At 43.0% G+C, this 27966-nt stretch overlaps 1 protein-coding gene across 17 annotated transcripts in view; it reads right to left on the reverse strand.

The window, feature by feature from the left end:
- The window catches only part of TBC1D5 (TBC1 domain family member 5), a 623629-nt gene that overhangs the window by 272240 nt on the left and 323423 nt on the right, over window positions 1–27966 (reverse strand). For all 17 annotated transcript variants that reach the window (XM_088835359.1, XM_088835371.1, XM_055416924.2 and 14 more), the window contains 4 exons: window positions 27363–27452; window positions 27192–27266; window positions 26064–26131; window positions 3096–3198 (listed from right to left, as the gene is read on the reverse strand). In XM_088835359.1, coding sequence (XP_088691485.1) covers window positions 3096–3198; window positions 26064–26131; window positions 27192–27266; window positions 27363–27452 — 336 coding nt within the window. The remainder of the gene's footprint in view (window positions 1–3095; window positions 3199–26063; window positions 26132–27191; window positions 27267–27362; window positions 27453–27966) is intronic.

Consider the following 27966-nt stretch of genomic DNA (forward strand, 5'->3'; position numbering starts at 1 on the left):
AATTAGGTACATTTTTCTAAAAGAGATTTGGAAAAAATTGTTGATCTTACTCTCAATTCTAGACTAGTAAAACCTGATTATTAATTACAATTGACAACCAAATAGACATCTTTAAATGAAAAGAGATCTGGAAAGAATGATAATAAATTCAGTGTGCTGTAAATCTCATAAAACATAACAGAAAAGAAAGTTGTGTTTTGCTTCCATCCACATGCCAGTGTTTCTGCTTGCTTATAGCCTTGCTCACTGCTGGATCCTCAGTAGTCACCGCACTCCAAACTCATGTCAGTTGAAAATAAAGGTAACAAAGTTTTCCTCATCAACAGCCTGTAGGCTCACAAAATTGAACCTGTTCTTTTATCTGCCTGTGCTCATTTAGCCCACCAAGCAGTCTTTATTAAAGCTGAGGCGTCAGGCAGTCAAAGTTCATTAATACCATTTATATAATCTCTGCAGTTTCAATTAACTCAGCAAGACATTCTACTACATGATAACAGTCTCATTAATTCAATAAAATCCCATAACTATTAACAATATGGTCGATGTTAAACGGGGTGTCACCTAGTACAAAATAATAGCTTTAACAGCTTGTGATGAAACTCAAGGTTTTTTCTTAAATTTGATCTGGCTAAATATCCAATCCTCTTAGAGTAAGGGATTATTTCTACATGATAGAATCTATAGAATTTTTAACATGTACAGGGAGTAATTTTAAGTCTTAGAAGGTGATGCTCCAGCAGTAAATTAATAATAGTTTCCTCCTCAGTGACTGATAGACTTTGTCTAAATTATCAAACGTGTCTGATCTGCCGCGCTTCTCTTTCGTCTTCCTCACAAACGCAGTGTGCTGTGTGCCTTACAAACGATGGACTACGCAGTTATAATGTGTTTGTTTTTCTTGTCCGTGAATCTAGTTGTTCCTTTCTCTAAAGAAAAAGGGGAAATAGACGTATAACTTGGCATACTTATATTCTAACCTCACTGGCCATCATGAAGTTTTTCATCGTGAGATACTCCCAGACATTTCAAAGAGAAGAGAGCAGACTGAGGAGACAGGCTTGATGACAAAAGCCGACACAGTGAGACCAAGAGCAGAGCAACAGAAAGGACCTGGGGTCGCTGGTGAGGAGCCTGCACCTGACAACTGCTTGCAAGTGTGCTAATAACACTCTTAGAGTGTAACTCATTCTTACTAGGATGTTACTTTCTTGGCTTCCAAACACTCTCGCACAGATGGAGCTTTACTGTCTCCCCTTTCTGGTTTGCTGTTGGTCTCTGAACCATGGATCTGACCTGCACAGTATAGCTGGCTAGGGAAGGCCTTTCCTACCCTGAGGTTATCAAAAAATTCTCCTAAATGTTCTTTTGACCCAGAATTTTTATGTATTTTTAGTTCTTACAATTATACTTTGAATTTAATCGTTTTTAGATGGAAAGTCAAATACAGCAATTCAATATCCTCTTCCCATTGAATGGAAATGCCCTACCTTATATGAAGAGCTCACTTATGATTGGACCTGTTCTTACCTTGTTCCACTGATCTATTTTTCTCAGTTTCCACACTACTGTTACATTGGTTTGATCATGTAACATAACAATTTTCATGTCTCCCTATAGCATTCTCCCCTTCCCCTAAATTCTGTGGCAACTTAGGCACATTTAATAACGACAATAACTGTGATCACCACCGTAACTACCAACATGAACTGTATGCTTTTAACTCTACAAGAGCATTGCCCTCAGCAGCAAAGCGTTCAGATCAGAAGAGGCAAGTGTGCGTACGGTCTGAGAAGTGTTAGAGCTGAGATACAAAGGAAGGAATCAGAGTCTAGACCCAGTGCTTGCAACCAGTAAGCTATGTTCTTTCTTGCCATTAAAATTACTATAAAGCTTTTGGGCACTAAATTTAAAATAACTGTGTCCGGTTTTAAAAAACTGTCTCTCTCACTTAGCCTATCAGTGGAATGATAACACATTTATATATTAATTTAGGAAGAAGTAGTATCTTCCCACCTAAAAACATGTTGTCACTTTTCTATTTATTCAACTCTACCTTTATATCCTTCCATAACATTTATAGTTTTCTTTATATAGCTTTTATTCTTATATTATTAAATTTATTCCTAGACATTTTATAGCTTCGGTTGCCATTATGAACAGGATATATTTTTTCCATTTCAAATTCTAAAAGCTCATTATCAGCATGTAATTAATATAAAATATATATTAGAAATATCAAACTAAGATAAAATTAGTTATTTTGCATATTTCCATGTATGGAATAACAAATATATTATTTAGGACAACTGCAATGTGACTTCGTTTATCATCTTTAAATAAATCAAGTTTATCTCAAATTATAAATAAACTGCTCTCACCATGCAGGTATTTTCTGTTATACTGAATTCGGGTGGTCATCAGTTGACATAACAACTTTGGATTGTTAGGGAATTTATTAATAGTTTGAATCCTCACTTAACATACATTTTGAGATACATTAAAGTATCTAACTTTGTATATTTTTATTGGAATCCCATCAGCTTAAGTAGAAACCTGGATATTTCTTTACATATTAAATAATTTACATTTCAAAATGAATACACATAATCCAATAACCTTCTTTAATTACAAGATGAATTAAACATCAAGATCCCAAGAATATCATATAAATTCTGAAGTTATATTATCGGTAGATTTTTAAAGAGTAAAAGGACACTTGATCACTTCCTACATGGCATGTCATGTATTTACAAATGCTGTACTTAGAAACAATATTTATATATACAACTCTGAAAAGTTTTATTACTAGATTGCCTTCAAAGATGCTGTTTATAAACAAACTCCCAAAAGTTGAAAGGAAAGATTGAATGCCTTATAGAAGACAATTTGGCAGAATGTCTCATAATAAGGAAGAAGCATATGTGTGCCAGCAAGCCTACTTTTCTCACCGTGCAGCTGACAAGCAGCTCTTTGATTGCTTTACTATTATGATACAACTTTGGATACAATAAAGGCTACATTATTACTCTATCATTTGTCAGGCTGTATAGAAAACTCTGAGTCAATGGATGCCACCTGTACGATATTTTCATTACCTGTTTATAAAGCAACTGCTCGTTTTCTCTAGCATAACAGAAAAGAACATCTGTAAGAATTTTTCTCACACTTTCTTGTTGGAAAAACTGCATTTCAGGAAACCTGAAAAAAAGAAAACAGAGGATTGAAATTGAGTAGCACAATTTCAAGAATTACCCTCAAACTCTCATCTCTGAGAGGTGCCAAGGGCGGCTTTTGGTTTTACTACAAGTCTGTATTTGCCATGCAACTTATGCCAGAGGTGGGACTGATGTGTTAAAGAAAAAAGGATGAGAAAAGGGAGATTACTGTATCACAGAAGGAAGGGATACCTTCGACATCTAAACATTTCAAATGTCTTCATATGCTTAAGATCATCACATGATGAATAAACAGTTTTTAAGCAAAATGACTTACAGCCTGTTGCTGTGGGGGATTGCTTTGTTTAATCCCATTTGGTATAACATGATTTTGTAAACACCAACTCGGTGAAAAAAATCATTATCTTTTTTTCAAGCAAATATCAGAATTTAAATTATTATACATGACCACACCATTAGTTTTGTTTGATTAAAATGCCACTTTAAATGGAATGAGTTAGTCAGTACTGCTTGAATGATCTCTGGATCAAAGATTCTACCAGGTGCTGTGAGGTAGTCTGAAATAAAAAGGGCAGAGCATTCTCCTGAAAGGAGCTTGAATAGTTCCTTATAACGAAAGACGGCAACAACCCAAAGAGCAAATACAGAGCAATGCAATACACAGTGAATCTGTCTGTCAGCCCTGTGGATACGTGGCTTTCAAATCTGCAGATTCAACCAACCATGGATCAAAGATGTTCAGGAAAAACAAATTTTAGAAAGTTCCATAAAGCAAAACTTGAATGTGCTAGCCTGCCAACAACTATTTACACAGTATTTACACTGTATTAAGTATAATAAGAAATCTAGAGATGATTTATGTGAGGATAATGGCAACCCACTCCAGTGTTCTTGCCTGGAGAATCCCAGGGACGGGGGAGCCTGGTGGGCTTCCGTCTATGGGGTCACACAGAGTCGGACACGACTGAAGTGACTTAGCAGCAGCAGCAGCAGGCATAGATTATACTGGTGAGTATTACTGCATTTTATACAAGACAGTTAAACAATCCATGGATTTTGGTATCTGTGGGAGTCCCGGACTCCATCCCTCATGAATACCAAGAGATGACCCTATAAGGGAAGAATGAATGTCATCCAAAAATAATCAGTCAGGATGTAATAAAAGTAATACAGCTATCCCCTGCATTCATACACACTGACAGTGAAACATCAGAGAAGTTAAAGAAACAATCCCATTTACCATGGCAACGAAAAGAATAAAATGTCTAGGGATAAACCACCTGAAGAGACAACAGACCTGTATGCAGAAAACTATAAGACACTGATGAAAGAAATCAAAGTTGACACAGACAGATGCAGAGAGACACCGTGTTCTTGGATTGGAAGAATCAGTACTGTGAAAATGACTATACCACCCAAAGCAATCTACAGATTCAGTGCAATCCCTATCAAACTACCAGTGATATTTTTCACAGACCTAGAACAAAGAGATGGTTGGATGGCATCACCGACTCAATGGACATGAGTTTGGGTAAATTCTGGGAGCTGGTGATGGACAGGGAGGCCTGGGATGCTGCAGTCCATGGGGTCGCGGAGAGTTAGACATGACTGAGTGACTGAACTGAACTAAGAACAAAAAAATTTACAATTTGGATGGAAACACAAAAGATGATGAATAGCCAAAGAAATCTTGACCAAGAAAAACGGAGCTGGAGGAATCAACCTTCCTGACTTCAGACTATATTACAAAGCTATAGTCATAGGACCACATTGGCACAAAAACAGAAATACAGACCAATGGAACAAGACAGAAAGCCCAGAGATAAACTTACACACCTAAGGGCACCTTTTCTTTGACGAAGGAGGCAAAAATACACAATGAAGAAAAGACAGCCTCTTCAGTAAGTCTTGCTGGGAACACTGGACAGCTATAGGACGAGTTGACTCACTGGAAAATACTCGGATGCTGGGAAAGGTTGGGGGCGGGAGGAGAAGGGGACGACAGAGGATGAGGTGGCTGGATGCATCACCGACTCTGTGGACATGAGTTTGAGTGAACTCCGGGAGTTGGTGATGGACAGGGAGGCCTGGCGTGCTGTGATTCATGGGGTCGCGGAGAGTCGGACAGGACTGAGCGACTGGACTGAACTGAACTGATAGGTAAAAGAATGGGATTCGAAGGCTTCCTACCACCATACAGAAATAAGCCGTCAAATGGGTTCAATCACAAAAGGTCTGAACGAGAATTTTTAGGAGAGGAAGAATACCGAACATCTGTGGGAAAGGTCACCCATGAGAAGGAGAGCCCTGAGGGCACAGAAGGTGAAGGGTGCGTCTCGGATCCCGAGTGCAGTGTGGTGCTGCTGACACAGAGGGCACGTGCTTCCGGGAGGGGCTGCCAGCTGGGGGCAGGACGACAGGGTGGAGGAAGGGCGGGAAGCATACAAAGAAGCTTCCTAGGCAGCATTACAGCGGGGTGATAGCAACAGATGACGCTACATTTCTGAGTCAAAAGGAAAGAAGAGAGTATTGGAGGAACTCTAATTTGGAAAAGACGGCATGAGCAGAGTCCAGAGGAAGGAGACAGGAGGATGTTACACTGAGGTGAAATGGAGAGTCAAGGCCTGCGCAGAGCCTGTGTTCAGCTTGCTGCTGCACAGCTACTGGCTGCGGGACTGCAGCAGACGACTGCCTAACGGCCTCATCCCTGAAGCGGGGATGGTCACACTGCTCCTGGCCAGGTGAGACACTGTGGCGGCAGCAGGAGCAGGCCTGGCGGCGGGTGTCCAGCTCACTTTACAAGCCGCACACGTGAATGAGGCGGCTTGGGAGCCGGAAAATAAGAGAGCATGTGGGAGGCTGGGCACCGAGAGCACCGAGGCACGGGCCACATCACGGAGACAGAAAGGTGTTCCTCCTGAGTGTCCAGAGGAGCAACCGCGGCTATTTCACTCACATTCTGACCGTCTACTGCTTCCTATCGCTGGTGACCTCAGCTGTTTTCTGCATTCTTCTGATCCTCTCCAGGCCCCCTGTGAGAGTTAGAACTTTCTTTCCAGTTCAGGCTGGGACACTGTGTGGACTATGCTAGTGGTCTGCAAGGCATCTCTTTCCTGATTCTAATTTTTATAATAAAGTACAGCCTGTTTCATCTTTATCTGTTCATCTGACTTTGGCTTGAAATTCCCTTCGGTATATAGTCTGTCCCCAGACACAGGAGTCTGACCTCTTCTCCTGCAGCAAGGAAGCCTCTCTTCTGGGGCTTCGAATAAATAGTCCGTGGGCTATCTCACAGCCATGCATAAATCTCAGCGTGCTGGACCTCTAGATAGCCCAGACTCAGGCTGGAGTTCCTAAAGAGGAGCAATTATATGAAAGTAGAGTCAGAGCAAGAATAATAACTATATCTTAGAAGACAAAGAAGTTCCAGATAGTGTCAAAAGAACTGAAGTAGGAGATGCATACAAAAGCTTGTTAAATGAGTTATTTAGGACAAAAGAAAGCTGCTAAAGACTTTAGAAAGTCAAATACCCCAAATTAGAGTAATCAGGATGAAAGACAGGTGACTAGTTAATAAAATGCTCAGAAGAAATTTCCTGGAAACACTTACGTCACTAAAGTAAAAATAGAGTAATTCTTCTGAGGTGAAATGGTTTCCTCTCCTTGCTCATCGGATGACTTAAATCTAGCCCTGCCTTGAAGCAGGCTTCCTATCTCAGGACTAGACAGGTCACATGACCGAGTGATTCTATATGGCTGCTTCTTTAACAACACTTTGGAAATTGTCTATATACACTGGACCACCAAATTCCCAATGGCTGCTGCAATCTGAATGGATTATGGGAGAAAGTGCTAAAAGCTACAATATTCACTTTGTAACAAATATGCACGAATTATGAGAGTTTAATACCTAACTACTAAAAATGTAAATTATTTTACATGTAAACTTACAGTTTCATTTAAATGCATACTAACCACTCATGAGATTAAAAGCTAGAGATCTCTAAGAATCAAATTGCAGGTAGAAAATTTAAACTACCCACCTTTAGCAAATACCCAATCAACTGAAAACGTGTATTAGGCGGACAGCATAGCTGTGTGACAGCACATGATCCACAAGTCTAGTCTACAAGGCTGCCGGTTTATGAAGCCTCAGGATACCCTCTTTCTCAGGGAAGTGTGACACTCTCTAAATTGTGATGAAGAATCCACAGCATGAAACAAGTAACGTGTGAGAGATCTCAGAAGAGTTCTGAAACAGAGACAAACGTTTATGCTATTTTCAGAATTTGGAAGAACTGACATTCAGAGAAGTTATCAGCTGAAAGAATCCAGCTCAGAAGGTTAATAGTAAGAACCGAACTGGAGAGATTAACACTTGCTCCAGTGTACCTGGAGAGTGGGCAGGGCAGCAGTACTTCCCAACTGCTTTGCTAACCAATGAGTCAGAGATAGGCAGTGGAGTAAAACTCCATGAGTTCAGAGTTACACAGAAGAACCTATCAGTCAGAGGCTGATGAATACACCTGAATAATAACATATTTGCTACAAGGAACACTTGATTCTTGTGTTATCAAGCTTCAAGTGAGAAGGCATTCTATCTACAGGAATCAGAAGTGAAAGGGAGAAAAGCGGTGAGCAGCTTCTCTAGGAATAGTGATAGGCAGCTTTGATGATAGGTTTTAAGCTTCAAAATAGCTTCCCTGACATCTGGTGTTGATTCAGGGCAGGTAATCTGAACAGCAGTCTAACCCAAATTATCACTGGGAAAGAAAAGTCTGCTTTTGAAACAATAGCAAAAATCACAGAATACAGACCGAGGCTGGGATAAAAGTTGTTCAGATGTTGAAAAATCAAGAGCGATTCTACAGTTTCATGCAAAAAGAGAAATGGTGGTAAATTCATTAAAGATGAAATAGAGAAAAAAAATTATGACTGAACTAGAAATGTTTATGATTCACTCAAGCCAAACCATCAGAAAGAAGAGAAAAGGAGAGAAGAATCACAATAAATGGGAACTGAAGATGAATTCTGTTATTCTTAGAAAATGAGAGTCCAAGAGAAGGAATTTCTGAATTTGGCCAAAAAAGAAACTAGAGATGGTAAATAAGTGAGGACGAACTCTGATAAGCAAAGAGAAAGGAATATCAAAGTATTCCATGATGGGATTAGGAATAATAGCAAGTAACATTTTTACTTGATAGAAACAAAGGTAATAATTCGATTCAACTTAATTGATCAACATTTAAAGTACAGGAGTTTCTCTCTCAAGATTTGTGGAGGTATTAAATAGACAAATTTTACGTACTGCAAATTAATATCAAGAGGTATAAACATCTGGTGTATGCATTTTATTCTGTAGCTTGAAATAACTCCAATTTCGTAGGCAATATAGATTTCATTTTAAGTTTAAAAAATACATCATTATAGAGAATTCCAACATTTATGAAGAGGCAGTAATGGACTGAACCCCAGCACAGTCACCCAGCTTCATCAGTAATAATTCTCTTTAGTGTCCTCCTCTCTCAGTGCTGTACTTCGAAGCAAACCTGAGCCATCACTGTGATATGCAGGGTGCATTTATTTCTAAAATATAAAGACTCTCTGAAAACACAACCATGGTACTGCTTTAACACTATAATAAAAATAATCGATTGATTAAACCAAATATGCAGTCAAATGTTCAAATTTTCCTAAAAGTTTTTCAGTTTGTTCCAATCAAGTTCCAAGAAGCAGCTGCACGCTGAAATTTGTTGGTGTGTCTCTTAAACGCATCCTACAGACTCGTCCCTTCTTTCCTTCCTTGCCTTCTCCTCCCTTCCTCTCTTTTCTCCCTCTCTCTTTTAGAATGCATGCTAGAAAAAACAAACTCTTCACCCTGTACAAACTTTCCACATTCTGAATTTTACTTGCTCTTCTTCCATTTTATGGAACACATTCTTCATCCCCCTGTATTCCCATAAACTGGTAAGAAGGTCTAGAGATTTCAACAGATTCAAATTCAACTTTCAACACGATCCTCCACGGACGACACGGTCGCTTCAAGCGCACGTTCCCGAATTCTTTGGTGCTCCTCCCACACCGAGGTAGGGCAGCGGAGCGCCCCGCTCTGCACAGGCGCGGTTCTCAGCGACAAGCTTCTCACGAAGAGACGGCAATGCGAGCAAGGCTGCAACACAGCTGCCGTCCACCTCCCCATCTGTAAACAGCGTGGAACCCAGATGCCATGCTGCTAGAAAGTCATGCAGCCACGAGAGGCCCTGGGGAGGTGTTCCAGCTCCAGAGAACGTCTAAGCCGAGAGCCAGCCTAGAGAGCCAGACAGACAGGACGTGCCTTCCGACGATTCTAGTCCTTGAACTTCGACCTGGTCTGGCCACCGCCACATGGAATGCAGACAGATGGCCTGCTCAGCCCTCCTCAAGTCGGAGATTCACCAACAAAACCAATCCTGCTATTCTCTTAAGCTTTGGGAGACAGAGCTTTTTAGCTTTTCTTTCTGTGACGGCCAATGATCACTGTCTAGATTAATTCATCAGAGGTTGTAAAATGGTAAAACTGTAACTCTATCATGTTTTCTTTCACTGTTGTCTAAAATACATATATGAAGAAAAATTGACCCTTGTCAAATTTTTAAGTTATCCTGAAGCACAGATCACTACAATTTTGAAACAATGCTGTTGATTTCCATTACATTTACTCATGGATGCCTGTGGACACCTAAGATCTATCAATGATAAACGGCACTAATTCTGTCACAAAAGCCGTTTATGACAACTATTCTGCTTGCGTTCTGGGTATCTTCTCACGTGACCTCAGGGTATGAGGCTGAGTCAAGAAGTGAGACAGGCAGGACAATGAAACCTCAACTTGAGACCAAGAAACAGGAGCCCAGATACCTGATGGGAGTCAACCGGGAAGACCTTCAACAGGGCCTGGCTGGTCACGACACAGACAAAAAGGGGACGAGGCAAACATCCAAGGTATATCCATGATGGAGAATCCCTCAGACAACAAAGAGACACAGGAATGTTTCCTAAGCAAGACAAGGGTTAAGACAAGAGTGAAGTCACAAAGGGCTTTGTCACTGCATTACGGCGTGCGATTAGGTGATTAGAAGTATTGAAACAGACAAAGCGCTGGGCCCAGATGATTATGAAGATGCAAGTATTCGATAAGATGCCCCAAGGGAAAAAAGAAAGCCCTTGGTGAAAGTTTATCGCCAAGCAGGAGGATGGAGCCACACCGCAGGGCTTGCAGGAACAATAACTGATGCTGTGTCCACACTTCAAACCCAGAACTTCAACCACCAGCATCCACCTAAAATTTAAAATGAGCTGATGAAAACTCCCTAGAATACGATTAAACACCAAAATAACTATAATGTCTTACTCTAGCTCGTTGTTTTATTAAAGGAAAAACCAGAGGTGTGAGAGGAGCCGGGCTGAAAGGAGGACGGACACCTTCGATTCCTGCCCTCTCTGCTTGGGGTGATGACCTCACCACCCCCCATTCAACCAGATCTGCCCTCTCCTCTTTCCAGGCAGGAAGCTGGACTGAACGTCTCAGCATCCGCAACAGGAGACCACAGAGTGCTGCTCCTGAGCGCATCCCACCTCAGGTGCCGCCCACATTTCCGCTTCTGGCTGGACAGAGTGGAAAAGGGCATCTGGGAAACCCGGGAGGCTGCATACGGACTGTGCTGGTTTAAAAGCTACACCTGTCAATTCTTTAACACACTGCCTTTCCTTCTTGGGTTGTCTGCTTTAGGGGAAGACTCCTCTTAGAGAAAGGACACTTAAGCAGCACCACAAAGAGACCTACATGGGTCCTCCAGCCCTCAGCAGCCTCCACACCACCCCAGCTCCAGCTGACACCTGACTGCAAGCTCAGAGGTCCCAGAGCCAGGACCTCGGCTGCTCCCAAACCCCTGATGTCCAGCAACTATGACATATGTAGCAAGAGATAATGAACACAGCTTCTAATACCTGAAACTGGGCTGCTTCCTTTTTTTAAATATGCGGTAGAGGTAGCTATGGGACCGGACAGGAGCTAGAACGTTATACAAGCCACAGTGAAAAGACTGAAGGATCTGAAAGAGACGATTAGCCAGCCAGACAGCCCATGAGGCTGCCAGCGAGGCCGAAAGTCAAAGTGAGGAAAACATCTCTAGAAAAGTGGAGACAAAGCTTCCGTATTGGGTACTAGCAACACAGCAGCCTCTGTTTATTTGGACTATTGCAAATGTACCCAGTACACTGGTGATTGGGCCCAGGAGCCTGTCTAGGCAGTGCAGAGCTGCCGCCTGGGCTGCATGTCCCTTACAACAAAGGAGAGAGGGAAGCGGAGGGAACAGCTGCTCAACAGGAAGGTATTTCAAGTCCAACCTTGTCTCCTTCTCACCCTCCTGAGTCACACATGAAGCATTAAGACTCTACTTTTGGGCCAAGATCAAACATAAGACACAGAAAAACAAGGCTGAAAGATGAAACCGAGGGGGTGAATGTAAAATCCTTTGTTAAGCTCTCAGAACACTCTAAAGTGGTGCCTCAGAGAACCCTCCTGTCAGACAAGACACCCCAATGCCCTGGAAAGACCTAAAAAGTATGCCTGATAGAGGCTGCAGTAGTTGGGGATCAGGGATGCTGCTAAGCACCCCACACTGCCCAGCACAGCCTCTCACAGCAGAGGGTTAATTGGTCCAAAACATCAATACTCCCAAGGTTGAGCAACTCTATATTAGAATATGTGAACCCAGAGGGCAGAAACCATAGGGGCGTATTTAATCTCCACAACTTTCTGGGTAAGACTTGAAGTAGCCCACTCATGCTTCCATCTCCTGTTTGCTCCACAAAGTGTTATGCATACAGAAGGTGTTCAATAAAAGCTTCTTGAATTGAGAAAAAAAAAAAAGTGGTAAATTCAGGCAAATAAGATTAACATAAAATATTACAGACTAGCTGAAAGACCTGGAGTCCCAGGTAGTATTTCCACTGCAGCCATTAACAAGTTATATTTTCTTAAGGCATTCTTTCTGAGCTTCAACTTATGCACTTGCAAAATAAAAGGATTTAAGATGATTACCAATGACACAATGCTTATTATGGATGCCAGGTGCTGGGGAATAGCAAAAATATAAAAAAATAAACTACTTAAAATCTAGACAAGAAAATAGATATTACACAGATATTTTTAAAAGGAAGATAATTACAATAAAATATGCAGGGTTCTATAAAAGAATGGAAGAGGCAATATTTTCTTTATCAGGATCCTCAACTTCTAGAATAGTAGCTGCTACCTAGTAATTTCTCAAGTAGTATTTGCTGAATGAATAAATAAGTCCAGAAACCTACAAACCAACCAACCAATGAAAAATGAAAGTTAAGTCATGAACTTGGACTGGAGGTGAGAAGGCAAAGCTTACTAAAGGCTAGAGCCATAAACTAGAGGTGAACGCTGATTTTTAAGGTCATAGAAAAGAAAGTAGAAATCTGTTGTGATGACAAGGGTGTGATCCAGCCCAAGAGGATAGCAGAACAACCTCCCAGAGCCTAACAGGGAAGGTGCGAGTTTGGAATCACCATCCAGGTGAGAAGACTTAGGATGACTGGAAATGTCCAAGAAAGATAGTGGGGACAGAGGCAGTGGGACTGGAGCTTCAGGGTGGTGTCTGTCACCATCTGAATAGAGGTGGCCAGCAAAGGTTCTTTCTAGTTCTCTGATGCCCCAAGTTACACAGCGCTGCCTCCTTGCCTCAAATAAAAGAAAAAACAAAAAACCTTCTACTGATACCATAAAGGTGAAAAATTAAGAGAAAAAAAAGTATAGGTACATAGAAATATGCACTCTAAGTGCAAGTTTCTGTCACACTGAAAGACTTCATTTTGCAGTATTTCAACAATTAAGAAAAAAATTTAAAGCAATTTAAAGCATTTATCCTTGAAGTAGTAAAGGAGTGTCAATTCCAAATCTGCATGAAACTTCCTAAAATACTGTGACTCTACTGAACAGGCTGGGCCGATGAGGAACGTTACAGCATAAGGGATTACTCCGCCACCCAGCGGACTTCACCTTTTCACCTCTTCATGGCCAGTACGTGAATCTGCAGTTTAGAAATATAAACAGTGCTAAAAGACGCTGGCTTCATTTACACAGGAGATCTCCCAGGGAGAGCCCTTCTGGCCCGCAGCTCGGGGTGAACTCTGCGGACGCTGCGGGGTCGCCGCCCCCAGGCTCCAGGGGCCAGGGGCGCGGGCACAGTCACAGCACCAAGCCCACTGCAGACACACCTCCATTTTCAGCAAATGCTAGAAAGAAATTTTAAGGTTAAAAATATCCCATAAATTGGAGCAAATATGTAGTAAGAATCTGCGTGCTTACATGCAGCAGAAATGAGAAAAATACATGTCAAAAACATGAGCAGTACAGGATATACCTACTTCTAAATATATAGAGGGAACTGCGAGAATCCAATATTTTGCTTTTACCTTAAAAGCTGTGAAATAAGGAAGGACTACAGGCCATTTGACGGAAGAATTGTTTCTTGTGTTCCTGAAAATCTGCTTCTCCCCCTCTTTAATATTTAAGAAACACACACAGGTTGCCGACAGCCCACAGAGAGCGGCTTGTGTTGTCGTTTTCACTTCCACGGCTGTGAACAAGTGCGTATGTGAGGGCTGGTCGTGCATGCACAGCGTGTACGGCGCCGGCATCAGACAGAACCACAACACAACACCAAGCACAGCCACTCGGCGGTGTGTGCCTGCAGTCCACCTCGAGGAGACTGAAAATATAAATACAAGCTGCTATTTTGGTGTGATCACACGAACATGGCAGCTTGTGTGGTTTTTTTCTCTTTAACATTTTAACACTGGGCAGATTGTCTGCATTAACACACACCAAAATCAATTCTGCTCTGAAATTGCTTGTAAAAATTTCCTTTCCCTGAGGAATTTGGTTTTTATTTAACCGAAAAAAAAAAAAAAAAAAAAAGGGTTTGGAGGAAACTGTATAAAACACACCAACATTTAGGATATCTTAAATTTGCACTAGTGTGACAATCACTGTTGGATTAGAGAATCAGCATTATTTCTCTGAAAAATAGGAAATGTGTAGAAGATGGACTTTAAATAAGGAGAAAAAAAAACTTTGTAAAATCACTTTTGTATATTATTAATACATAAAACATTCTCAAAGTAGTCTAATTTCACACTATCCACTACATAGTAACTAAATTTGATCAAAAACTCAAATAAGACTTGTGCACTATAAAAACTCATGGAGGTTTCTTAAGGGCAGAGATAGGAAACAAAAGTAAATATTAAGCACAGGCTGTCTCTAAAAGTTCACTGTGAATAAAAAATAAAATGCAGATATTCCTATCATATGCAGTACAAAAATATAACAACAATCAATTTATTTTCACAGTACTGTCCAGCAGAACTTTCTGTGATGATAGAAATGTCCTGTATCTGTGCTGGCTTATACAGTAGCCAATAGCACTTGAGAGTGGCTGATGAAGACTTATTTAATCTAAATTAATTTCAATTTAAATCTCCACATGTGCCTGGGGGCTACCAAACTGGACAGTACACATCTATGGTTTTAAAGAGAAAGTTTTAGCAATTATTAATGAATCCAAAAAATATCAAATGACAATATAAAAAAAAATTGAGGAAACAAAGTTTGCTGAAATAAATAGTCTGAAGTTTGGACCATATGGGGAATACAAACAAAAGGGATTGTTGAATGAGAAGGCTGGTTACAGATCTACTTGTGTCCTGGAGAACCGAGTGGGATGGAGTGGAATGAACTGTAAAGCGAGCTGCCCGAGGCGCAGATGGCAAGAACCCCGCAAAACCAGAACCACGCAAGACCAGACGCTGAGAATGGTGGCCCGAGAGGCGATCAGACCAACCTTTAAATGTCGTCACAGTTACAATGATTAAAGTAAGCTGAAGAATTTTAATCATTTAATTCAAGAGAGGCATTTGAAGAAAAGACGACACTATTTGGCAATAGCTTATAAATATGTTAATTTGCAAATGATCTTATAGACACTATAAATATACTTTTAGAATAGACCTTGATAGACCAAATAACAGACTTCTTTAGTATATAATATGGAAGTGATACTTTATTCTGAACTCAATATCATTTTAAATAATACTGAATTTCATATAATGTTAAGCCTTTGAAGCATGGCAAAATTGGTTGAGAATGGATGGGTCAAGTTCTGAAGCAGAAATGCTATAAGTTGGAAGCTACTTGGTTTACTTTTTGATTGTCAGTTTTTCCCCATTCAGGAATAAAAATGACAACAATAACAACCTCATTAGTTTGAGATAGGGAACAATTAATTGAAATGAATATAAAACCCTCTGAGGCAAAAAAGGTTAGTAGAATAAAACAATATTAAAGTAAGTTGAAAGAGAAGGTAATATTTAATTCAGTGACACATTCAGATCAAATAAATTCTATAATGAGAAAACAACACAGCTTACGAGAAGAAATTATCTTGTTTAAACTCAGACTAGAAGGTGGATAATAGTATTTTTAAGTGTGTTTATGTTTCTGAAGATTGGAAATATTAGAGATATTATTACTAAAATTGAAAAACTGATCATAAATGACAGGATTCACAATCAATGCGCATTTACTGGGCGCCACCCTGACTCTGCAGTAAGATAGAAACACCCTCCAGGGGTTGCCATGAGGTCTGAGAGACGAGATGTGGGTGGACAACAAGGAAGGCATGTTTTTCCCTGGTATTTTCCGCCCTTTATTCTGCTTCCCTCGGGGTCCTGCAAGTTACAGCCATACAAGTACTTCACACTGATAATAACACAATGAAAGCGAAAGAAAGAAGGAAGCTGTTCAGAGGAGCACAGAACTTAACACATCATTTTATGCCCATGTTTCCCCTGGGAGAGACTTGACTTCTTTTCCCAGGCTAAACTGAACAGGGGCCGAGATCCCACTGTGCACTGCGTTCGGTACGGAGCTAACACACTCAGGTGTTTACAGAGCAGCGCCATTAGGTAGGCATGGCTTCCCTCGTAGCTCAGCTGGTAAGGAATCCACCTACAACTGAGGAGACCCCAGTTCAACTCCTGGCTCAGGAAGTTTCTCTGGGGAAGGGATATGCTACCCACTGCAGTATTCTCGGGCTTCCCTTGTAGCTCAGACATTAAAGAATCCGCCTGGACCTGGCTTGGATCCCTGGGCTGGGAAGATTCCCCTGGAGAAGGGAAGCTTCAGTTTTCTTGCCTGGAGACTCCCCACAGACAGAGAAGCCTGATGGGTAAAGTCCATGGGGTCGCAGAGAGCCGGGCACACTGAGCACAGCACGCCCACCTCAGGTAGGCAGGGACCACGAGCCAGGAACACTAGACAGGCCTAACCGACGGGACGTGAGGCCACGGGGCTTCTCTGTTGCTCCTGTTTCTCCTCTTTCCATCGCAGTGCAGCTACCCTATTGTGCAAAGCTTTTAGGTCTGCTTTCTCTACAAGAACGTGAGCTTCTTAAAGACCCTGGCCATATTTATCCTGGCATCCACAATGCTAAGGAGAGTAATCTAAATGTACTGAGTACACTGGCAGACGAATGCCGTGGCACGCCTAAGGAGACCTGAGCAATATCAAAGAGACTTCACTTCAAACGCTCAGTCGTCTCCGACTCTCCGCGACCCCATGAATCACAGACGCCAGGCCTCCCTGTCCATCACCAACTCCCGGAGTTCACTCAAACCCATGTCCATCAAGTCGGTGATGCCATCCAACCATCTCATCCTCTGTCGTCCCCTTCTCCTCCCACCCCCAATCCCTCCCAGCATCAGAGTCTTTTCCAGTGAGTCAACTCTTCGCATGAGGTGGCCAAAGTATTGGAGTTTCAGCTTCAGCATCAGTCCTTCCAGTGAACACCTAGGACGGATCTCCTTTAGAATGGACTGGTTGGATCTCCTTGCAGTCCAAGGGACTCTCAAGAGTCTTCTCCAGCACCACAGTTCAAAAGCATCAATTCTTCGGCAATCAGCTTTCTTCACAGTCCTCACATCCATACGTGAACACTGGAAAAACCAGAGCCTTGACTAGAAGGACCTTTGTTGACAAAGTAATGTCTCTGCTTTTTAATATGCCATCTAGGTTGGTCATAACTTTCCTTGCAAGAAGTGTCTTTTAATTTCATGGCTGCAATCACAATATGCAGTGATTTTGGAGCCCCCAAAATAAAGTCTGACACTGTTTCCACTGTTTCCCCATCTATTTCCCATGAAGTGATGGGACCAGATGCCATGATCTTAGTTTTCTGAAGGTTGAGCTTCAAGTCAACTTTTTCACATTCCTCTTTCACTTTCATCAAGAGGCTTTTGAGTTCCTCTTCACTTTCTGCCATAAGGGTGGTGTCATCTGCATATCTGAGGTTATTGATATTTCTCCCGGCAATCTTGATTCCAGCTTATGCTTCCTCCAGCTCAGCGTTGCTCATGATGTACTCTGCATATAAGTTAAATAAGCAGGGTGACAATATACAACCTTGATGTACTCCTTTTCCTATTTGGAACCAGTCTGTTGTTCCATGTCCAGTTCTAACTGTTGCTTCCTGACCTGCATATAGGTTTCTCAAAAGGCAGGTCAGGTGGTCTGGTATTCCCATCTTTTTCAGAATTTTCCACAGTTTATTGTGATCCATACAGTCAAAGGCTTTGGCATAGTCAATGAAGCAGAAATAGATGTTTTTCTGGAACTCTCTTGCTTTGTCCATGATCCAGCGGATGTTCACAATTTGATCTCTGGTTCCTCTGCCTTTTCTAAAGCCAGCTTGAACATCTGGAAGTTCACAGTTCACGTATTGCTGAAGCCTGGCTTGGAGAATTTTGAGCATGACTTTACTAGCGTGTGAGATGAGTGCAATTGTGCAGTAGTTTGAACATTCTTTGGCATTGCCTTTCTTTGGGATTGGAATGAAGTCTGACCTTTTCCAGTCCTGTTGCCACTGCTGAGTTTTCCAAATTTGCTGGCATATTGAGTGCAACACTTTCACAGCATCATCTTTCAAGACTTGAAATAGCTCAACTGGAATTCCATCACCTCCACTAGCTTTGTTCGTAGTGATGCTTTCTAAGGCCCACTTGACTTCACATTCCAAGATGTCTGGCTCTAGGTCAGTGATCACACCATCGTGATTATCTGGGTCGTGAAGATCTTTTTTGTACAGTTCTTCTGTGTATTCTTGCCACCTCTTCTTAATATCTTCTGCTTCTGTTAGGTCCATACCGTTTCTGTCCTTTATCGAGCCCATCTTTGCATGAAATGTTTCCTTGGAATCTCTAATTTTCTTGAAGAGCTCTCTTGTTTTTCCTATTCTGTTGTTTTCCTCTATTTCTTTGTATTGATCACTGAGGAAGTCTTTCTTGTCTCTCCTTGCTATTCTTTGGAACTCTGCATTCAGATGCTTATATCTTTCCTTTTGTCCTTTGCTTTTCGCTTCTCTTCTTTTCACAGCTATTTGTAAGGCCTCTTCAGACAGCCATTTTGCTTTTTTGCATTTCTTTTCCATGGGGATGGTCTTGGTCCCTGTCTGCTGTACAATGTCACGAACCTCCGTCCAGAATTCATCAGGCACTCTATCTATCAGATCTAGTCCCTTAAATCTATTTCTCTCTTCCACTGTATAATCATAAGGGATTTGATTTAGGTCATATCTGAATGGTCTAGTGGTTTTCCCTACTTTCTTCCATTTAAGTCTGAATTTGGCAATAAGGAGTTCATGATCTGAGCCACAGTCAGCTCCTGGTGTTGTTTTTGCTAACAGTATACAGCTTCTCCATCTTCGGTTGCAAAAATATAACCAATCTGATTTTGGTGTTGACCATCTGGTGATGTCATGTGTAGAGTCTTCTCTTGTGTTGTTGGAAGAACAAAGAAACTTAAGTAATATCATTACAAAGTTATTAAGAAAATGCCACTGGAACATAGAATAGGCACAAATTATTTCCAGCTTTAAAGACTGGAACATGCTTCAAGAACAGGGTGGTGATGAACTCAGGCTTGAGGGTGAGCTGTCGGGACTGACAGAGTGCAGCAGCAGGAGCGGTCTGGAGCAGAGGGGCTGCACGGAATGCAAACCCTGCGCAGAAACAGCACCTCTTTGCAGCCCCGTGGACTGCAGTCCACCAGGCTCCTGTGTCCATGGATTTACCTCTGAGGGGTAAAAACTCCAGGAAAACTCCGTCACAGGGAGACCCACACAAAACTGTGAGAGTCATTCTAGGCGCTCGGCCAGGTTCCCGCAGTGAATATCAGAGAAAAATCCTCTCAGCTATGGCAGGGGGAGGGGAAAGGGGCCAACCTGGACAGAGGGGGACTCTGTTCTTCTGAACGAGACCTGCCTTCAGGGAGAATGAGTCACCCAGAGCCCAACCTGCTAAGACTCCTTCGGCCCCTAACTGACCTGGTGAGTGGGAAATGCCCAGCCCAACCCACACCACAGCCATCCTGTCCATCTAAGGGGAAGGGCAATCCAAGAAACACTGTGAAGGGCACAGTCAAGAGGCACAAAAAGACTGACCATACATCTAAAGGATACTTCCCTTCTCCCCTCAGCTCATCACATTACAAACGACCTACTGACAGCAGCTCCTTTAACCAGGGAATCGCATCTAGCTGTCATAAAAACAAAACAGAACAACAACAAAATTATAAGGCCTGAAGGTAGAAAGAACAAATGGAATACACATAGCAAGCATCAGAACTAAAGAAAGTGCAATTATGAAGTCAGAAGTTTAAAACAAGTATGATTAATACACTCGGGGCTCTAATGGATAAAGTAGACAGCATGTAAGAACACACAGGCAATGTAGGAAAAACCAGAAATCCTAAGAAAGAATCAAAAATAAACTTAGAGGTATAAAACAGGGTAACAGAGAGGAATGCCTGTGATGGGTTGGTTCATTGAATAGACTGGATGCAGCTGAGGAAGAATCTGAGCCAGAGGATATCTCAACAAAATCCTCAACAACTGAAAAGCAAGAGAAAGAGACGGGAAAAAAAGAACAGAGCCTTCAAGGACTGTCATGGGGATATAAAGAGAAGAGAGAAAAGAACAGGAGAAGTATCTGAGGAAACAATCACTGAGAAAACTGTCCAAATTAATGTCAGCTACCAAACCGCAGCACCAGGAAGCTCAGAAGCCACCGCGCAGGACCAATGCCAAAAGAACGACACCTCAGCATATCGTTTTCAAAGTGCAGAAAATCAAACACAAAATTCTTAAAGGGCTGGGGGGGAGAGTGGGGGGGAGGACTTCATCTCACCTATACAGGAATTAAGAATTACATTCGGGGGCTGGAGTGGGGCTGGGATCCCCCCAGCCCAGAGGCTGTGCTCAGCCTCAGAGACATGGTGTCTAAATGGCTTACAATCAGCCCTATGTTTTATGATGCTCCACCCAAAACTAAAAAGGTTTCTGTGGTCAGGCACACTAGGAGAATCTTAGGTAAATAGTTTAAAGAGTGTTGCAGATCGTGTTCCTTTCTCAGAGTCACAAGGCACATTAACATATTCAGTTTCTAAGTAAAGAAATTTAACTTCTTCTCATGCTACCTGGAATTGTTTAACCTGGAAGCCCATTTTTCAATATTATCTGATTGAAAACCTAAGAACTTGAAGTCCCCTGGATAACACTGTTTTACATGAAAAATGCACACATCAAATCAGGAGTTTGGGATTAACAGATAAACACCACTATATAAAACAAACAACAAGAACCTGCTGTGCAGCAAAGGGAACTATTTTCGATACCTTGTGTGTGATAACCTGCAATGGAAAAGAATCTGAAAAAGAACATATACCTCATCTCCCTTGAAATACAGGGCAGCCTTTTTAAAAATATTCCACAAGGCTCAGCAAGATCCAACTCCTGCCCTCAGTCAGATTTCAACTTTTCTTGCCTCCTGTGTTAGAATCTAGTCATTTGTTACTTGCTCTGTGTTCCCACAATACAGTCTCTGTGATTCCCTGTCTTAAAACTCATCAGTCCATTCCGTTCAATCACGTTTCCCTGACCCTGACCCTGACCCCAGTCCTTTACCTAGCTGAAAAAAAAAAAAAAAGAATTACATTCAACTTCTCTTCAGAAACCACGCAGGACAGAAGGTGGACTGAAAAATTCCAACTATTTGAGAAGGAGAAACCTGCCAAACTAGAATTCTGCTGCCACAAAACTGCCCTTAAAAAGTGAAGGGGAGATAAAACTTGCTCAGACAAGCAAAAATTGAGAGAATGTGTCAGGAGACTTGCCTTACAAGAAATCATTTTAAAATCCAACATCATGTTGCCTATGAAACCACTTTAAATATAAAGATACATATAGATTAGAAGGAAACAGCTGGAGAACGATATACCATGCTAACACCAGCTAAAAGATAAAAAGGGCACCGAGTAATGATAAAGGGATCGATTCTACAAGAAGACACACAGGCCACAGCAAGAACCACCTAACAGCAGAGCCTCACACTGTGCAAGGCAAAGCCCAACCAAACTGTAAAGAGAAACCAAAGGGAAAGTGAAGTCGCTCCGTCGTGTCCGCGTCTCTGTGACCCCATGGACTGTAGCCCACCAGGCTCCTCCATCCATGGGATTTTCCAGGCACGAGTACCGGAGTGGGTTGCCATTTCCTTCTCCAAGGGATTTTCCCGACCCAAGGATTGAACCCGGGTCTCCCGCATTGCAGGCAGACGCTTTACCCTCTGAGCCACCAGGGAAGCCCAAGAGAAAGGAAAGAATCCACTATTACAGCTGGAAACTCCAATACCCTTTGATTAGACAGAGAGAACTGGCAGGCAGCAAACTAGTAAGGACAGTGCTGAACTAGCGACATCATCAACCAACTGGACCTAACTGACAGCTACAGGTCACTGTTACCCAACAAAGCAGGATACACATTCTCCTCCAGCTCACACAGAACATTCTCAGAGACAGATCCCATTCCGGACTATAAAACACACGTTAACAAAGTTCACAGAAGGGGAATCATATGATGCCTGCCCCTAGACCACAGTGGAGTTAAACTAGAAGTCAGTAACACAGAGGTAACTGGACAGTCTGAAAAGGGAACAGTGTGTGTGTGTTAGGGAGTCTGGATAAGCACGTCTTCTGCAAAACCAGAGGGTCACAGAAGGTCCAGACAGGCAAATAGGGGCAGGACTAGGAACGTGCTGGAGAGAAACAGTGTTCAACACAGGAGCTGGATGGGAAAAGCAAGTTAACAGAGTCAAGGGGAACAGTTAGACAAGGAAGAGACTCGCAGGCGAGAGGTGAGAAGGCCCCCAAACAGTGCTAACAGTGGAGCCGACTGAGGAGTGGGAGAAGGCCACAGTAATCCAATACCCATCCTCAGCTTGTATTTGCTCCAGACCGTCTTCAGTCCACATCGCTGATGCCCGCTGCCCATCCAGGGGCCGTGCCGACCTCCACCCCCGCCCACAGCACAGCCCAGCCCTTTCCCTGGTCCCACACTCCCCTCACACCCTCCAGGCTCCCCAGCCCTCCTCCAGGGTCCCACACTCCCCTCAGCTCCTCCAGGCTCCCCAGCCCTCCTCCAGGGTCCCACACTCCCCTCAGCTCCTCCAGGCTCCCCAGCTCTCCTCCTGGGTCTGCACTCCCCTCACACCCTCCAGGCTCCCCAGCCCTCCTCCAGGGTCCCACACTCCCCTCAGCTCCTCCAGGCTCCCCAGCCCTCCTCCCGGGTCTGCACTCCCCTCACACCCTCCAGGCTCCCCAGCCCTCCTCCAGGGTCCCACACTCCCCTCAGCTCCTCCAGGCTCCCCAGCCCTCCTCCCGGGTCCCACACTCCCCTCAGCTCCCTCCAGGCTCCGCACTGCAGGTGGGGTCAAACCCAAACTCCTAGCGTGGTCGGCAGGACAGCCCACCAGATATCCCCACAGCCACCTCCGCCTCCAGCAGGCCCTGCTGATCCTTGGCTCTCTCTCACTGAGGACTCGGCATCAGCTGCTCTCTCAGCCTGGAATGTTCCTCCTCCAGATCACCACATTGCTAGCTTCATGGCACGTTTCAGCTCAAACATGACCTTCTCAGAGACGCCCTTTCTGATGCCTCTCCTAAGGCAGCCACCCATCTGGCTGTGTATACGATCATCTGTGTTGGTTTCTTCACAGCAGTCACTGCCCTCTTCCATGACTCTCTGTATCTACACAGGCTTACGTCCCACTCCCCAGCACCCCACATTAAAATGTACATCCCACGACAACAGCAAACTCGCCTGTCTTCCCCACCACTCTGATCTGCCGTGCAGTGGACAGGTCTGAAACACAAGAGACAGTCAGTAAAATACACACTCAAAACCACCCAGTTCCCTCACAGCCGCTGGTGAGCAGTCACGGAGCTGCGCGGTCGCTTTCTCCGCCCACTGCATTATGAGCTGCCGTTCAGACTGGGCTGAAAACCACGGATCTGGGATCATGAAGTGCCTTCTAAAGGCTTCCCAGGTAGTGCAGCGGTCAAGAATCCGCCTGCCCATGCAGAAGACGCAAGAGCCACAGGTTCGATCCCTGGAGTAGGAAATAGCAACCCACTCTAGTATTCTTGCCTGGAAAATTCCATGGAAGAGGAGCCTGGGGGGCTACAGTCCATGGGATCACGAAGAGTCAGACACGACTGGGCATACACAGTGCCTTCTAAGGAGGGTGTACGGCCTAAAGTATTAACAGCAAAATTACTCAAGCTATTCAGCTTTTATGATTAGGCAATTTAGTGGCTTTAAAATAAGATGGACAGCCTTACCCTACAAGCTAAGTTACTTGCCACAGAATTTACACAGAGATGGCTAGGAGAGTCTTCAACGCGCGAGGTGAGACATGGGAGGGACTTCTGGGGACGGAGCCATGACCCTCCCCCACCCAGAGGCCTTCTCTGCATCTCGGCTTTGTAAGCTGAATTAAAATGTACCCGTGGAGACAGATTACAGGAAAAGTATTGCCATGTATGTGTGTTATACACACAGACACGCATACATTTTTACAAGAAAAGCACACAGAACCTAGCTTTTGAGAAATAGCATTTTCCCACACAGCAAAGCAGAAATGTTTGATCTAAGGAACCAGAAGTAAGGAACGGAAGTGGGGGGGGAGGTAAAAATATGCCTGTCATTTAAACAGTAGTTTGATTAGAAAGGGATTCAAAGGTGTAAAGCAAAAGATAACTTTTTCTAGCAAAACCAGTACTGTGAGCTGAAGGGGCTCACAATCCCACTTACTGTTTGGTTTTGCTATCCACCCTTTTCTTTCCCTTTCTCCTTCTGCTCCCGCTTCCTTCAGCAGTCTGGCCTGGGTGTCCCTGGTGTGGTACCCTGTCCAGTGCCACGGTGCCTCCACTTCCATCTGACAACAGCAGAGACACTCAAACTCTTCTTACTGGCTACTTCAAACGTAAGCTATCAAGTTTTCTAAGGTAACTGCCTAGCGTTTTAAAAAAGACATGTCGTTATTGCCGCGGATTTTGTTTCTATGAACCCTGTTTTATCGCCACTATTGCCCAGCTAGTTACTAAAGCGATGGGTGAGGAAATTCATCCTTTCGTTTTTTCCAACAAGCATTTACCGAGGTCCTCCTGTGAACCAAACGACGGCACTGTGCCTTCTGAAGCCACCGACGAGACCCGCATCGCGGCCTGACTCAGGAGGGTAACTGCGCCGAAACCGCTTGCTGCTCACCCTAACCAGGCTCACCCAGTGCTCCACACTTCCTGCCTCCAACTCGCCACCACAGCCAGTTAGCAGTGGTGCTGCTGTTCTCTGAACCCAAGGCCCCTCTGAAATCTTTCCATTTTAAAGTAGAAAATCTCATTTGTTAAATCGGTAGACTTTAATGCAAGTCCATGTCATCCGATCATGCTGTCTGGGGCCTGGAGAGCGAGCAGTGTCGCAGCCAGGGCCCTGCCTATGCGCTCGGTGGAGCAGGACTTGAACCAGAGTGGGGCAGACAGGCAGAGGGGCAGGGGGGCCTGGAAGGCGGCCCTGGAGGTACGGACTCTCATACACCTGGCTCATCCCAGACCCTGGTGAGGAAGGGGACTCGACTGATATTTACACAGCTTAAAATGTAGACACATCTAATTTACTACACTAACAACACATGAATCTGTAAGTCTGTCTTATATCTGTTTTGCAGAAACGGACATCTAAGGGGGAAAGACCTTTGTTGAAATTCCTTTGTCTAGGATTAGAGCATACCTTGCTAGAACTTACCTCAGGCTCTTCCCACACAAATCCCATGTGCTTCTCATTACATGACCCCCAAAATAGTGAGGTCCAATACATAAATGTTATAGAAATTAACTACATGCTAGATAAAAAGCCACTTGATACGGTAAATATTGAGACGATCTAGAGTTGTTTGCAAACCTGAATGGTGTCAAGCGAACAGAAGTAAGGGGGGCGGGGGAGGTAAAAATATACCTGTCATTTAAATAGTAATTTGATTAGAAAGGGATTCAAAGGTGTAAAGCAAAAGATAATTTTTTTCTAGCAAAACCAGTATTAAGACTACAAAATATAACCTTAATTAGAAGCACATGACTTCAAACAAGCACTGGAAACTGAAAAACTGATTTAAACATTTATGTATTTACATATTATTTTAGTATTACCAATATTACAAATGTAACTTACTGTGACAAAGGGAACACAAAAGTGTATTATTTAAGAATAGAAAGTAACTATTATTATCAAAATTTGGCCAAAATAAGTATGAACACAAGTAGAATACTTCATTCAACTAAGGCTCCTCTACAGATTGTATAGTTTGCTAAAACTTCAAAGAGATAACACCAGTCTGAATTACTGAAGGTAACTTGTAAATAGTTCTACTTACGTTCTTTTGACATCTTGTTCAATCATTGACCGAAGTTCTTTATCCTGGAAGAATTTGTTCCAAAGACTCTGAAATAAGGAAAGCAACTTATTTAAAACAATAGTGCACCTTTGCTTGACTTTTATGATCTCAATCTAATGATTCAAATAATTAAAATTTATCCTTCTCTGAGTTATGATTTCACATTGCAGATAGAAAACCTGGAACTGAAAAATGTTTTATTAAAATCTAGTCTAATCTCAGAGACACATAATCATTCTAACATTAGCTTTTCCAGTGATATTACTGTGCATATTTAACATTTTCTACTATCTACTTAAAGTGAATGATACTTTTACTGCTAGACATCTGCTGCTGCCCTTACAACAACAAACAGGTCTACCTGAATTAGAGGAGGGCCACAGGCCAGCTGGTCCCCCTGGAACCTGACCTGAATTGCTAACACAGAAAGATACGCAATGTTTATTACAAAGCTGTGGTTTCATAACCGCATAGAGTTTTACCTATTTAAGATATGAACTTCAAGTCTTAAAAATTGCTTAATATCACAGACTATATTATAATAATTACACATATGAGGAAAAAGAAATGTTAATTTTATACAGAACATGTGAAACAGAAAAATGTCCTTCAGCACAGACAGGACCTGAAGCAGCGACACGGTGCCTCTGAGGCGCTGTCGCTCATCGTCCTCACCGGGGTGTGAGCGGAGGGCCCCATCCTTTTCACGGGCGTAACCCTGTTCAGAGAGTCACTGCACACAGCTGTCTCCTCCAGGAGGCTGTCCTCCAGGCTGCGGCCTTCCCACTTCCGTCAGCGGGCCGGCTCTGCACAGGGCGGCCGTTCTGGCCCCAGCCGTGACCTCCTCTCATCTCTCTGACCCTGAGCTCTCACAGCCCCGGGGCCTCCCCTCCACCCAGCCCGTCTCCAGAAGCAGCCCACTCGCTTCCCCCAACACGGTCAGTACACAGCAGGGAGTAACGCCCGCCCGGCTGTAGGTGGACTAACACGGGGATGAAAGAATCACCCTACTGGTGTCGCGTGACACTACTTCCTGGCAACTGACAGTGAGACACAAGCCTGCTCTGATGGGCAGGAGCGGCGGAGACGTGAGAAACACCAACTCACCCCTTCATCCTGGGAGAGGGGGTTATTGATCATCAAGTCTTGCTGGCCAGCAGCTTTCCTAGGGTTTGTGATGTGCTGGAAAGAAAGAAAGCACACACATAAAGGTCAGAGGCTGCTGGGATTCAAAGCCTAATTAAGAAAACAGTTAACGTTACTTAAAGTACAACTTACTATTTCTTTAATGCTGCTATACCATGCTCTTAGTTCTTTAATTTTACTTATCCACTGGCTTTTATCTTGAGGAAGAACACAAAGAAAAAGCTGTCAAAAAAAAAAACAGGAAAACTTTTATAAAAATCCTCAGAAAATGTGAAACTACACCCAAGGGCATCACTTGAGAACTGCAGAAGATGCGCTCACGGCGCTTCACGCTCATCACCACTCCAACTCACAATTACATGTGTGGGTATTTAAGACAGACACCAATCTGGACAATGTCAAAAGTGAACGAAGGCCGGAAAACAAGATCCCAAAAGACACACCACAAGATGGAATCCATCTCCCCTTCAGACTGACAGTAAAGGTGAACAAGGAACATTAATTAAGGTTCAAGTACACTCTGTTCTACTTTCTTACATTAAGGGGGGTGATGGAGTGCATTAACAAGCACAAGGTCCACTTTGTAGCATCAAGGTTTCCAAGATCTGTCTTCAAACAAGCAGGTAATGGACAGAGAGGAACAATTCGAGGACAAGCCTGAGCAGTGAAGTCATTTCTTTTACAGCAGAAAACGCAATTTACAACTAGCAATCAGTTTACAAAATTAACAAGCATT

The sequence above is a fragment of the Moschus berezovskii genome, chromosome 1 (assembly GCF_049115385.1).
Source record: "Moschus berezovskii isolate FMDL1 chromosome 1, NW_MosBer_1.0, whole genome shotgun sequence".
Taxonomy (NCBI): Eukaryota; Metazoa; Chordata; class Mammalia; order Artiodactyla; family Moschidae; genus Moschus; species Moschus berezovskii.